The sequence below is a fragment of the Lonchura striata genome, chromosome 4 (genome assembly GCF_046129695.1).
Source record: "Lonchura striata isolate bLonStr1 chromosome 4, bLonStr1.mat, whole genome shotgun sequence".
NCBI classification, from domain to species: Eukaryota; Metazoa; Chordata; class Aves; order Passeriformes; family Estrildidae; genus Lonchura; species Lonchura striata.
In genome coordinates, this window is record NC_134606.1 from 15,915,068 (window position 1) to 15,930,275 (window position 15,208).

General features: G+C 35.1%; 1 protein-coding gene across 2 annotated transcripts in view; it reads right to left on the reverse strand.

Moving 5' to 3' along the window:
* The window catches only part of FAM184B (family with sequence similarity 184 member B), a 37,509-nt gene that overhangs the window by 14,942 nt on the left and 7,359 nt on the right, over positions 1-15,208 (reverse strand). For both annotated transcript variants that reach the window (XM_031504572.2, XM_077782778.1), the window contains exons 2-3: positions 8,108-8,863; positions 767-877 (exon numbers count right to left, since the gene is read on the reverse strand). In XM_031504572.2, coding sequence (XP_031360432.2) covers positions 767-877; positions 8,108-8,863 — 867 coding nt within the window. The remainder of the gene's footprint in view (positions 1-766; positions 878-8,107; positions 8,864-15,208) is intronic.

A 15,208-nucleotide genomic window follows, 5' to 3' on the forward strand; every position in this document is an offset into this window, starting at 1 on the left:
GAATGTCAGAATGACACTGTTTGATAACAGAATGTATAAATATATTTTAGAGGAGAAATGAAAAAGAAAAACCCATGCTGCACTCATAACTAGTACAGCTAGTGTAGCACAGATGGGAGAAAAAACAGGTGTGGCTTACCATAAACGAGCACAACCCATGCCCTGATTACTGGAACACAACACCAAGGGGAAGTAATGGCATGTGGGAAAGTGGAGGCAGTACAGGGAGGACAGTGTTTTGCTCAGCCTCCTCACGAGCCTATCTGTCCTTCCTCTGTCACTCAGCAAGAATTTATTATGGCCACTGAGAGGCTACAAATGTCAACTGAAGAAGATCTAGGTCTTCATCTTTTGCAGAGTTATTGCCATGCAAACAACCATTGAACTTGAGGGAAGTAAAACTGGTTAGAATCAGTGAAGACACATCTCTATGATTTAAAAAATAATCAGAAAATTAACAGGAGTTGTAAGGAAGATTATAATCTCACTTTGTCCTGCAAAAAACAGAGTTGCTCTGCAACCCTGATACAGCCAAACACCTCACCTTAGCACATCTCCAAAGAGTAATAGATGAAATAAATAGGCTTGTCAAAATCTTCATAGATATTTAGAAGCAGTTATTTCTGTTATTTCTATCTGGAGTCCTTACATATTTTATTGAGTGATAGACACAACAAATAGTATTAAAATCTAATCCAGAATCTCTCTGATGGGGTGAAAAATGAAAAGACTTTTTATTACTGCATTACATTTATGCCCAGTTTACCTCAAGTGAAGAGTTTTGAAGTTTCCCAGTTAGAATTTCTTTCTCTTTCTCTAGTTGCTTCAGTTCACACTCGGATTTTCTTTTAAATTCATCTAGCTGTGCCTGGAGCTCCTAAAATTTAAAAAAAAATAAAAAAAAAAAAATAAAAATACAAGAGTATGCAATAGATGGCACAAAACATGCATCATGAAAAAGAACACTCTTATTCTACATTAACCTAGATAATACAGCAGTGTACACAATAGTACATGCTAGTATCATTTAATGTTACTTTTGTTGTTTAATTTAAAACATATAAACAATTTGGTTTGCTTCTTTCTAATATTACTGAGACAATACAGCTCACATTATCCTAATCTTCTATGAAAACTTCCTTAAGGTGTAAAACTGTACAGCATGAAGAGTCAGACTGTTTTGTCTTGAGTGGTGTTAATGTTCAAAAATAATTTAGTATGCAAGAGTCACCCACAAAATCTGAAAAATTGTAAATATACATTGGCCATATAAATAACAAGATAACTAATGGGCAATTAGTGGAAAGAGAATGAAAGGAAGCAATATCTGATAGCATCAATAAAGAAAATAATGGTGAGGAAGTAAAAATGAAATAAAATTATAATTTTAAAAAATTAGGATTATAAAATTGCAATGTTTCTGGAAATAGTTCAAAAATCAATGAGAGCATCAGTTGCAAGACAGTGACCAAGAGCTTGTAGCAATTGTTCATAGCCAATGTTAGCAATTGCTTGTAGAAAGACTGAATGTCCAACTTCTAGAAACTTCCTGCAATGATACACATACAAATTCATTAGTGTGCTTGCTCTTCCTATTTGTACAAATTTGCTAACTTAAAAAAACATTCTACAGTGTCTTCAGGCACTACAAAAGAAGGAAACAGAAAAAAATAACTACTTAACACCTCCCCTATCCTGTACAGCTCCTTCTCATACACCCCTGTGTAAAACTTAGGTAGCAATTATAGGATGGAATTAAACAGATACATGAATATTGCAAGGGAGGGATTAGCTTTAGTTTTGTTTGTACAAAAAGAAGCAGATTTGTCTTTTTGAGTAAAATGTGAAAATCAGGTGCAACATTCCCTCTTCAACTCTGTCAACTGAACTTTCTTCTCTGTATCTTATTTTTATCTGGAAGAATAGATATAACACTTCCTTGACACCTGTTACAGGCCTTAGTTGAATAAGAGGATATAAACTGCATCAATCATTTTTAAAAATGTAATTTTGTTTTGCTAATTCAATATTTTTCAGATTAAATTAATATTACTCTCTAAGAAGATATTATTATAAGCAATTAAATTTTATTGCCTATAAAAATAAATGTCTAATAGTATGCCTTTTTTCTAAAGTATGAAATTATTAAATTTATTCTGACTCATATGAAGAGCCTCAGCCTGGCATAATTTTAAGAATACATGTACAAGCTCATAATAAGTAGAATACACTATATAAAAGGCAAATTAATTTCCATGAGGCTTCACTATGTACCTTGAAGCATTGCATCTTCAGCTACTGATCATAGTGAGCCATTCCACAAGCAGACAAAACCATTTACTCACCCGGGTTCAATTTTGAGAAATAAGATTGTATAAATGCAAAATCTCCAGCAGTTTTATGGACATTAATTCTTTTGGCAAGCACTAAACACAATTCCTAGTCTCCAAGACTGGGTACTATGAAAATCAACACCTAGGGACAGCAGCTGCTTGCTTTTTATGACTTCACAACTTGCCAGCAGGTGTTTAATTATTCTCAAGTAAACACTGAACTCAGAAAGTTATAGCAGTGTTGACTGCAGAAAATGGGTTCATTCTTAGCACCAAGAAGGGTCTAAAAACCACTTGACCAGTAGCCTTATTGTCCCATTCTACAAACTGCTGAAATTAACCCTCTTTTTTTTGTCTAGAAGATCTTTGATGAACACTGAAGTCCATTAGGAGACAGAAACTAACTTCCCCCCCGCTTAGCTTATGCTCAAATTTGGCAAATCACAGACATGCACTGATTTGTGAGCTCTACTAATCACTGAAGAACATGCTTAAAATAAATACATGTTTCAAAGTTATCCTCCCTTTGGACAGTATTGAGCTCATGTTCAGGTTCCTACTACACAAAAACATTGAAAACAAAGCAAATTTCCTAAAGCCAAAGGATTCAGTCACAGACAGCAGCTCTGATGAAAGTTTAATTCTTTGAAGACTCTGTTAAGCCAATTGCTGCTGATGCATATCAACAACAAAAATAACATCTTACCCACTTAAAACACACTGAAATAAAGGTATTGCTCAAATAAGCTGTTTGGATCTACATGAAGATGAGCCATCATTCTGACTAAAGTTAAATAAGGACATATATATATATACACATACATACATATATATATATATATATATATATACACACACATATATATATACATATATATATATACATATATATACACATATATGTATGCATTGTAAATAGTTGCAATTACATTGATAACACATGCACTCTGAATTAATTTACCAGCACTTTGCAGAATTAGATCCTCTTCCTAATCAATACAAAATTCTGATTAAATAAATTTATCACAGCAGAAATCCATGAAAATTTAACTCAGAAATTGGAATAGCAACCACAATACATTCTTCTTCAGGAAGGCTCTTCTATAAAACACTCCAACTACCACATGCAAAGAATGCAAGGGCAATTATTGGTAAGAAGGCCATTTATCCCATCAAGGATAAATTCACCTTTATGTCTTTGGAGCTTTTCACAGAAATAAATCGGTCTGACTATTTTTTTTTTCTTCTTTTTCTGATTTTTTTCTGTAGCAAGAAAATCCTGGCATTTTATGTTAATTCAAAGTGCCTAGAGTGAGCATAATTCAAATGATGTTGCTGTGACCAATATGATTAAAACCAGATGAATTAAAGCATCTATAAATAGAAGAACATTCCTACCTTCTGGTTTTTTTGTTTTTTTTTTTTCCAGATTCCATGAAGTCTTAGACTGGCCTGATTTCCTTTTTAGCCTTCATTACATGATCTACTATTGCTTTTAACAGCTATTCCTTCAGAAAAATCTTTTCCTTATAGGACTGATGCTTGATTTCACAAAGAAAGTTCTCTCTTTTATTCATACCCTCTTTGTAAACAGCTACAGTTTCCATAGTCTATAAAACACACTAGATATATTGTACCAAAAAAATCCCCAGGGTAGAACTCTGGGGTCACTGTAGTCTATTTTGCAGTAAAAATGTTATTTAGATGGTAATACCCCATTGAAAAATATTGGCTTTATTTTAGTTAAAAATGTAAAACTGTACTGATTCAGCCTTTTCTGCAGTTTAGGAATGATTTGGAGTTTTTTGCTGCTCTGGTTTGAGCTTGGGGGTGTAACTCACTTCCAACCATGCAGGCTCCCTCAAGGACATCCTTAGTCCCATAAAAAAGTACAGTAGATGATTTGCTGAGTGTGATGCCAAGTCTAATTTTCCTAAAAGCTATCTTAACAATAGTTAAAGAGAACAAAAAAAGTATAGAAAAGACTCAGGGCTGAACAATTGCTTGAGGGGAGATACTGTACAGAGGGTACTCTCAGGATGCACACATTCCTGATTTTACTGAGTTTATTCCTGCTATCATTTCTGCACAGCTTTTCAAAATGATCATTTTCTGTATTTAAAAATAAATAAATCAGTATTCCAGACATCAGCAGAGAAAGTCTGCCTTAGACATTGTTCTCTTTAAGGATTTGGTTACAGACGCAGTTGAACACCATGCCCTGGTCTAGCCCAAGGACTCCTTTGCTGTCTTTACAGAAACTCATGCACTTCAGGTTATGAACAGAAGTGAGTGTTCCACAGAATGAGCTCAGGGATCTGGGAATTTTACAGGATTGACTCCTGTACAATAAAGCCATCGAGCATAAAAAAAAACCCTGACGTTGATTTCAGTACTTTTGGCATAGCATGTCTTTGAATATTTGAGAGCAAATCACCTGTTAAAGCTCTTGCACATCTTCAGAGTTGCTCTTAGACTCTCTCTGGTACAAATCATTTGCTGGAGCTGCATTATTTGATGTTTCAATTCATCTACTTTTTTAACAGCTTTGCTTTGGGAATTCAATATCACTTCTATATCTTTTGTGGTACTGAAATTTACATTTCAAGTAGCATAAATAACTTGCAGAATTTCCAATATCAATGACTACTAACATGGGAAATACTTTAGAATGACATTAATGAGCATCTTACCTGCTTTATGCAGGATTCCCTTTTCTTGATGTGAATTTCTCTCTTTGACTACACTTAGATCTTCTTCCTCTTTTTTCACTATACATTTTGATCCCAGAATTTCTTGCTGTGTTCACTTAAGCTACACTTCCATATCCTAGAATATGCATGACATTACTTTCACGTTTATTACATATGTAATTTTCTTGTAATAAGAAATAAATGGTCATTTTCCCTCTTGGTGTTCCATGATATAAATCACCTACAGAGCTGGTTTAAATGCATTTTTTTGCTTTTTTTGCTCTTCCATACCCTCAAACTGTCACTGCTGCCAGAATATTTGTGATGTGGAGCCCTTCCCTTACACATAATTGGCATCATTGTAAAGTGAATACCCATCAATAGTTACCATCTAAAAGATGTCTGAGATTATCCTAAACTTAAAATTGGTTATACTTTTAATAATTTCATGACAATTTATGCCAAAATTTAATTAATATTAATTAGGTTTTTTCAATTGCTGAAATACAACAGTTTGTAACATAATCCATTATACAGATGCCTAAACTCAGAAAAAATTTTGTCCTACAGACTTTGCTGGGAGTTGTCTTTCCATAACTAATGGAAAAAATTTGAACCATACTGAATGTTCTATTTCTGGAGGTTCTAGTTGCAGTTTCAGATGTCTAGTGTAATACTGCAATACTCAGATAAAATTGCCTTTTTTTCCCTACATAAATGTCAAGTAAAACCTCAGGGTTAAAACTAACATTTATTAATAGTATTTAACACTCTCTGTAGCTCAAAATTTCAAGGTAAGCTTGTTACTTTTACCTCTGGCATATATGCCAGTATTCTTCCAAAACTAGACTGAACAGATCAGACTTAATGATTTGTCAAACTTTGTATTCTCCCTTTTACAGCAGTAATAATAGATGTGTACTAATATAATGCATCAAGGTCTCAAGCTTCTTGGCATACACTAAGGAGAAAAGAGGAAAATTCATCTTGTTGAATCAACAGTCCTTTTACCTTTCAAGCCTTTTAAAGCTTTTCCTGCTAGTATTTACTAATGCTCAAAGGTGTTTCTGATTAAGAAGGTGTTTCTAGTGCCCTGCCTGCCATCATCCATAGAAGTCTGAAAAAAATGTATTTAATGGTGGCAAAAGAGTCAATTTAAAAAGGAGAAATTTTAAATTTTTTTTGTTCAAACTGTAAAGAAATAGAAAACAACATCATGTCAAACTCTTTTCCTCCTTCCAGATTTATCCTAGTCTGAAGGTATCTCTTAAAAGATTCAAAGCAATATGCTCAAGTGGTATGCAAATCAGCCTCATTCCACAGACTTAGAGAATTTGAAATTTACGAGTTGAACATATGTCCTTCAGAAAATATTTCAGTTTTATCCACTTGATACTGAATCTAGAAAATAAGTTGCTAATGACACTTACTTACTTACTTTTACTTCCACTTCCACAAATAATGTAATTCATCTTCCACTTCCACAAATAATGTAATATTTTACATAATTTGTTCCTAAATTATTGCATTTCTTATACAATAAATCAGAAGAGTAAACCTTGTGCATAAATTTTCATGTGTTTATTCTTAATTGTCCCTGAACATCACCTAATGTACCCACAAAAAAAAATCAAAATCTTGCTTTCTTTTTTTCCCTCTAATGCTTCCAATTTCTACAGAGCCAGGATACTTTTTAGTATTGAAATAGATATTACAGACTGACTCAATAAAAAACAAAGGGCTTATCTGCATGTCTGCCACTGTCTCCTCTGCACTTTTCTGTAAAAGATAGAGGTTGTTCTGCTACAGATCTACACACTGAGAAAATGAAATCTGAATAATGTTGGGGAAGGTGTATTCAATTCATCCTCTGATTTTGTAAAACAAATAGGTAGGAACTGTATTAAAGGCTAAACTCCCTCTAAGAACATCCTCAAAGAAGTAGCTCAGAACTCTGCATCATCAGCAAAACAATAATGGCAAGCAAGATGTGAGGGCAGATGGTGAAAGCAGTTAAGAGCTGCCTTGGAAGAACACAGCTGACTGGGCTGACCTTGCTCCCTGCAGAATTCTGGGGCTCTCTTCCTCTAAAGGAAGAAAATCTTCTTTCCCATTAGGAAACAATTTTTGTTATTCTGTAATACTCCAAATCCAGACCTTCAAAGTCTAGGCCTTACTTCTTGTCTAATATAGAAATTGCTGCCATAGGGCTGGGGGCATGTCTGGTAGGTGAGTTTATGTGATATAAAGGACCAAAAGTATCAGAAGGAAGTTGAACTGTTGAGCACAGAGCATGGCTGGGTGCTTGAATTTCAGCACTCTGCATAAGCATTTCTCCTGCACTCTGACCTCATGTACCAAAAGCAGCTGTTTGGCAGATTTCCCATGACATGCCAACCTCTGAAACTGCATCTGACACATGATGCAGCCAGGAAGGGTCTGCTGAGCTGTGCTGCAGATGTATAGATACACAGAGATACACAGCAGTGAGGGTGGGCAGGCAAAGTGCAAGGTGAGAACCAATGGCCAAAATTGCTTGGCTCAGCACATAAAACTTCACAAGTGTAAAGGCACTTCATTAAATGGCACTTGGTACAAGCCACTGCTGCAAAAGTCATACAAAAAACTTGATTCCTGAACTGCCAGCTCCGGTTTCATATCTAACCCTCTTTATATCCATGCACTGAGCTATTGGCAACCACAAGGAAAAAGGAGGATGTACTCTGTAAACATTCATTGGTAGCAGCAGTGACTGATCATTGTTCTTGTCACATTTCTGGGCAGAAAAAGTAAAACTCTCTTCAGCCAACAGATAAGTTTTACTTCACTCCTCCCTCAAGGAATACAAATTATAGTGTTCAAAGTGTTCTCCTAATGAGTTACTAATCATCTTAACTCTTTCTTTAAAGCTGCCAGCATTATATCACTCTTATGTCAATTCTAAGCCTCTAAAACTGCTTTACTACTTAAAAAGCATTTGTATCACCATGATCTTTAAAAGACCCTCCTCTCCCAAATTTTAAAGAATTTATAATTTTCACTTTCTCAGGCAGAGATTGGGATTACAGTCTCATACTCTACCTGTATTCGCTCCTTCAGCTTCTGGGAATGCTTCCTCCTCTCATTTATCTTCTGGCTTTTCTCCTCTAGGTCTGCTTCCAGCTTCTTTACCTGCTGCAGCAAAAAGCCTTCCTCAGCCTCTGAGCTCATCTTTTGCTCCATTTCTCCTTGTTGGCAGTTTGTTTCTAGCACAGATTGCTGCATGGCTTTTTTCAAAGTCTCTTTTTCTGTCTCACAAGGGGTTTGCAGTTTTCTTGTTTTCTGAGTATATTCTTCAGAGGTTTTCTGATTTTTGCTCTTCAGGTTTTCCATCTCATTCATTACAGAGTGCCTTTCCATGCTACATTTTTCATCTAAATTTACTTTTGTATCTGGATTTTCTCCTCTTAATGCTTTGCATTCATGGAGCAGTCCATCAAACTCCTGATTTAAATGTGGAAGTTTATTTTCAAAGCCTGCAGTGTTATCTACCGTGTCTGTAGAAAGGCCTGTCTGTGCTTTTTTCTCTTTCGTTCTTGACTCCTCTTCTGCTTGCTTTCTACACAGTATTAACTCTGCTAAGGCTTCTTCCTTCAATCTCTTGTGTTGTGCTACTGCAACTTCAAGGGCCTGAATATGCTTTCTCAGTAACTGTTCTTCTTCAATTTTGCTTTTACACTGGAGAATAGTTTCTCTTGTCTCAGCAAGAATATTCTGAATTTCTTCTTCATGAGCTTCTCTCAAAGCCTGTATACTGTCCTCATATTCATCATTCTTAGTGTTCAGGGCATATATCACCTATCAAACAAGAAAAATATAAAAATTAATTATCTTGTGAACAATAGCCATTAATCCAGTTACTGTATTAATCAAGGTGTTAAACACTAAAAGAGAATTACTGCCATATATTAATTTTTTTTGATGATGCTGTCTCTTTGTTGTTTGAGTTTTTTTTTTTCCCCCACTAGGAACAGAAGGGACAATTATAAACTGAAAAACCATAAAAAAATGAAGAAAATACTGTGACAAACGATTTTTTTTTACTTTTTGTCAGAAATTTATTTTTTATTCTAGGTAAGTTTTAATTTCATGACACTAGTTTGAGCTCTAATACAAACAAGGAAGTTGGGTCCCTTCTCCAGCTATCTGACTCTTCATCTGAAGTCCAGTTCATCTGACCTTCAGTGCAGCAGGACCCCTAAAGGCCACATTGCCTTCAGCATGACAAAGTGCTGGGGACCAGTAGGACAAATCTGAACAGTGAAACCTGAGGTCCTGACATGCAGTTCATGTGGACCAAAATTTCTTCTTGATGTAAATGAAAGTATGAAAAGTAAATTAAATTCTGCACTCCAGACTTCAGTCAAAACATCATGGAAGATGCACTCCTGGAATCACACTCCTGACAAGTCAGTTTGGTCAGCATTTCAGGGTAGTTATTACCTAACTGCAAGCATCTTTTGACTTGATTCTGAGAAGTGTTCAGGCAATGTGTTTCAGGGTTTTTCTCCTACCATTTCAGTAACAACTATAAATCTCAAAGCAGCTCTTAGCAGATTCAAGCAAATCTCTGTGACAATAAGTAATTTTATTAAACAACTGATTAAAACTCTTTAATGCTTTATTTTCTTTTATAAAATGCAGAATAATAATTCTCATGACTGTAAGGCCATATTACCCTAAGCAGGCTTCATCTGTTACCATAACACACACCAAATATCTCTCACTGAAGCTGTTGTACAAGCACTCTACTACTGCTTCAAAAAAGGAAACACTATTAGAAGCCCACAGTAGCCTGAAATGAAGAGTCAATGCCCAAGTTAAATTTACAGCTACATATAATTGCACAAGAAAATAATTGCCTTAAAAAGACACATGCTTGTCTTTTCAGACCTCCATTAGGACATATAGGGGCTAATCCAGTTTCTGCTGGACATAGTTATCTAACTCAAGGAGACCAACATTATGTATGAAGGTTTTTGACTTGCTTGGTTGGTTAGGGTTTTTTAGGGATAAATTACTGCTCTAAAAAACTAGGTTTGGAATTTGTACCCAAGTTTTGACAGGTATTTTCAGTCTGCTCTGAGCCCACAGAAGTTAATCAAAAGATTATTAGACAATGTTTGAGAAAATCATAGCCTTAAGTAAGTAGATAAATAAATAAATACAGAAACAATGACACAATTCTTTAATTATGCTAGAGTTGTGGCCCTATAATCTTCAAGCCTTTATCAGGACAAGTCTCAATTGACAGTTCAGTGTCATGACCAGAATAAGTGTCACAACCCTGCAATGTGTTATACAAGTCCAGATTCTGAAGATGCCTTCAGAATTATTGAATTTGCTTATTTGTGTCCAACCACTTTTTGTGCTATCTGTATATAACACATTGAATTTCAGTCAACCATAAATGAAAGTAAATACACAAATACATCTGTGTATAGTCAGTTTCCTACCTGGCAGTAATCAATTAGGTACATAAACCTTAAAAAGCCACAAATGCAAAACACATTCCAAATATATTTATCGATAAACATTTGACAAAATAGAATAACAACATCATATTTCAGAAGAATATAAAACAAGAAGTTATTGTCTACATTTAGATAGGTATATTTTGGGGCCTTAGATTGCAAGCCATTAATTCCTCTCTGTTATTTTTAACCATTTTCCTTTGAAATTGAGAGTTAAAGTATACTGAGCAGATTTCTTCATCTCACAAAATCATTCTATGATCAGTTCTTATCTATTCAGAAGACAGACATAAAAACTCCAAGGAGATTATTCTTGCCCAGATTTTCCACACTGAATGACTAGCAATTAGGTTGGGTAACTCTTCAGTTAACTAGGTCAGATGCTGATGATCATATTTCTGTATTTCATTCCACCACTAAAACAGAAATGAACATCCAACCTTTGTGACTCAGACTTTCACTCAATGATAAATTTATCTAGTAAATCACCATGGCCTGTCTCATGCTATGTTGTGTTCAGGATTCCTCTAAAATATGACCTAATGATACAGATTTCCCAAATTCCACTAAGCATTAGACTACAAGCAGCACCTTAGGAGAGTTATCTAAAACAATGGAATGTCAGAATTTATGGTATTTCAATGATCTTGAGAATGTAGAAAGTCTTTGTCTTTCAGCTTTGCTGCAAAAAAAGAAGTGGTAATTAATTTGTGTTGGTTTTCAAGGTTGTTTATTCTTGCTTATCTATAACATGTTCTGTCTGACCTGTTGTAGGTCTCTGTTGCAGGACAGTGTGTGGAGCTCTGCCCCTTAGAGGGATGTTACAAACATATATACTAGAAACTATGTGTGCTATATTTACAATAATGTGCTAATATCTGTCACTTACGTTAAACAGTGTGTCCCTAGTTTAAACTAATAGAAAAATGTTAACACTACAGTGAAACATGGATGGCATGAAGAAGAAGACAAGGCACACCTAATTTCTTCTATCTTGTCTCCTTTGAACCCCTTATTTAGAATCCTAAAATTCTACTTTTGCACCCGTGCCACACTAATTATTACTCATATCAAACACTCAGAGCTGGTAATTCATCCTTTAAGATTGAAAACTCTTTTCCATGGACAGAGATCACAGACAGTGTCTCTGGGGGCTCTGTAGAGGGGGTTCCTGACCCCCTGCCAGGGTCCCAGACCTTCCAGGGCAGCCAGAGGGATGTCCTGGATTCCCACAATGGAAAAACCTGGCCTCCCTGCCCCATCTATTAATCCTACACTTCTGTTCAATACTGGTTAGAACCACAGTGAAGCATTTTGATTTGCATGTCCTTAAATTTAATCTTCAAGCTTGAGTGTTGAAACTGACTCCTCCATATCTTAACCTTCTTAAAAGATTTAGTTTTGAGACAGCTGCTGCTCTCTACTTTATGAAATTCAAGCCCTTCCCATGTGCCTTTCAGTCCCTACTGAATATAGCTCCTATATTCCTATTCCAGATACCTCATTTTGAAGACTGGAGTTATACAAGATGAATCCAGTGCTTTATGTGCTGAAAGGAAAAATACTGAAAAATTATTTCAAACCTGTACATTGTGAGTGTACACTAATGTGGTGTAAATCCTTTAACAGCTGTGTTGATAAACAGCTTTTAAAAAGCAGCTCTAAGACTGATCATTTGACAGTACAGACAGAATAGCTTTCAAATGAAAAGAGCACATCATTGCTCTTGGAGTCACTACTATAACAGGAAGTGAGGCTTCTGCCTCCTCACACCTCTCCAAAACCAAATGTATTGGGAAACACTGTACTGAATTTATAACACCTGAGTGTATGGCAGATTGGTAAAAAAATTATTGCACATATACACTTGAATATTAACAGTACAGAGAATGTGAATGCATCTTATTTGTCCTATTTTTTGTCCTCCAAATGTTGTAAATCTAAATAGCATTTCCTTTCTCATTTTTCTTATGGAGATATAAAATAACAAACAAAAAACCCAAACCAAAACAAAACAAAATAGAAAAAGAAAACATTCAACTGCACCTTAACAGTGAAGACATAGTTAAAACATTCAAACAAAAAATTACTTTCTTCCTACAGTACTGTTGAATACTATTCTTAGAGGAACCTGACTATCATAATGAAAAAACTGGTTCTAGCAGGTTGCTTTTCCAGCTGAATAAGAACTAAGACAATTTGATATGGAAGGTGGAGCGAGGATACTAAGATGAATCAAAGAAAAACAAAAGATCACAAATATTATTTTTTCAGGCCCAAGCTAGTAGACACAAAACCTTTCTGACTAAAAGAAAGAGAAGTATGATGAAAATGCCAAACAGGGTACTCCCAGCAGCATGCTACACAAAGCAGGGAAGGAGAAAAACTTCTATTACTAAGGCAGAAGTTTGCTAGAGGCTCACTGATGCCAGATGAGTCCATGCATCATCTCCTTTTCACTAGCAGCAACAATATCTTGTCTTCACTAGAAAGTGAATTTGTTTCTTTGAACTCATCTTGTCTATTTGCTGAGCAGAGCAGAGTGAGGTACTGACAAACACACCAGTCTTAAATGGTCTTTTTTAAAAACAAAGGACAGAGAAATTATAAAAAATAACTTCAGTTATTTTAAAAAATGGTTCCTCTATCCCTTAGCCTCCTCTGTCAGCAACTCTACAGGCTTTCTAGAAAATAAATCCACTTTCCACAATTTATTAATTAATATTCTAATCAGTCTCTCATGTTCTAACATTGAAGAATAATGTCTTTTAATTAAGGTACAGGCCTAGGCTATGACTACCTACAATGCTGATCCCATTTTACATCTATGCTGATTTCAGACATAGGTGGTAAGTGATAAATTATACTTCTCTAAGGTATGATCTTAGTTCTAAGTCTCAACTCTCTCCTTGTATTCTCTGTGGTTCCCTGAAAGCACAGGGATAATTTCATACATCCAAATATTTGGAACAACTGTTCATAACATAAACATATATGTAGTGTTGTGTAGCATGAGAGAAGCTTTAAACAAGTTGTCACTCCAAACATCCCAAAGTGTTTCAGAAGAGGTGCATGGCTTGTATCCTACACCAGAATGAATCCTAATTATGATAATAAAACAGGATTTTGCTTCAGAAGGTTTCTATTATTTCAGGGTGAATCTATATCCTTTCATCCATGATAATAAATGGAAGAGTGAGGTGGTGCAGCACAAAGGTACCCAACGTCTTTGTACAAAATAAATCCACCTGTGTTTAGATGATCTGATGTCTCTTGGGCAGAAGCTCATGGTGCAATGTCTCACACCCTGAATGTGTCTCAAGCTTGCCTCATCTAGAGATTGACAGCAGAAGAGGGGAAGTTAATCTTAAATTCTTCAAATTTGAATATATTACCCCTTGCTATACATACCATGTGTTACAGTCAGTCCAAAAAAATATAATGACATACTAAAATGTATCAAGAAAGCATAAGCATAAAATGTCTACAGGTTTCCAATATATTTTGGCATATTTTTTGACTCTTTCTGCCACTCCCTTTGTTTCCCATCCCCCCCCCCCCCTTTAGTTTAAATTTAATACAAGAAAATAACACAGGTACATTTATTTGGTCCCATCTTTTACCTTTTTATTTTTCTCCTTGGTGTAATGTAATACTGAACACACAAAATTGTAGTTTATGTATTGCACCCAGTCTCTCAAGTGTGATCTAACATAAAATGAGCTCTGGCCTAAATTTTACTAAAGAGACATCCAGCTGTCCCTCATTTGTATTTTACAGTTTCTAATAAGCTACAAGAATAATTGCCAGACAATTTAAGAATTAGGAAGGTAAAATTATATTGCAAGAATATTTCCACAAGCAAAGCAGGTGCTAAAAAAGACACCAATCATTTCAACACAGAAAAAATGTGCTGCAGAACCACAAAAGTTAATTGGGTGTCCAGGAAATGTCTTGACTGCAGTGTCACAAGACTAATCTGTGTTGCATAAACCCCAAAAATGTCTCCAGAATTGCTGAATTTATTTGTCTGTGTCTAATTGCTCTATCAGATGTATAATGTGCAAGAAGTAGAGGATGTGTCTGACAAATTTTTGTCCTCTGTCCGTTGTTGTCACTGTAGACCAGGTGAATTTTTAGTATACAAGTGAAGTCACCAATTCTGTGTCAATAGAAAAAAAAAAGACCTTATTTCCATGAAATTCAATGATAATTTAGCTCTGGTTTTTGTTACATATCAAGCTCTTCTAGGATAGAAACATATCTAAAACTCATAAAAGTTTGGTGCCAATTATGCTTCAAAAATATGAGCTAATGCATTTCATCAACCAGATTTAAATACAGTGGTGATAGAATTCATCTGCTAAAATAACAGCCTATTTTGTGAAATGTTTCATTATATCCCAGACTTTTAAAGAACTTTAAAGAGTCTAAATTGCAGACATATATTCAGTGCTTTCAGTTCTGTTTTGTTGTTTTTTTAAATAATTCTAGATGTTTACCTGAAATTTTATGCTTTGAAATACCTTCTGATTTGCAGAATACAATAAAGCAACATTGTCCAATTTTACAATAAATACAGTACCCAAAGAGACTTGTCAAGTAAGCTCTCACCTGATTCCCATCTTTCCACGTATTTACTTTAAACATAGTAGGATTTGAAAGTGTT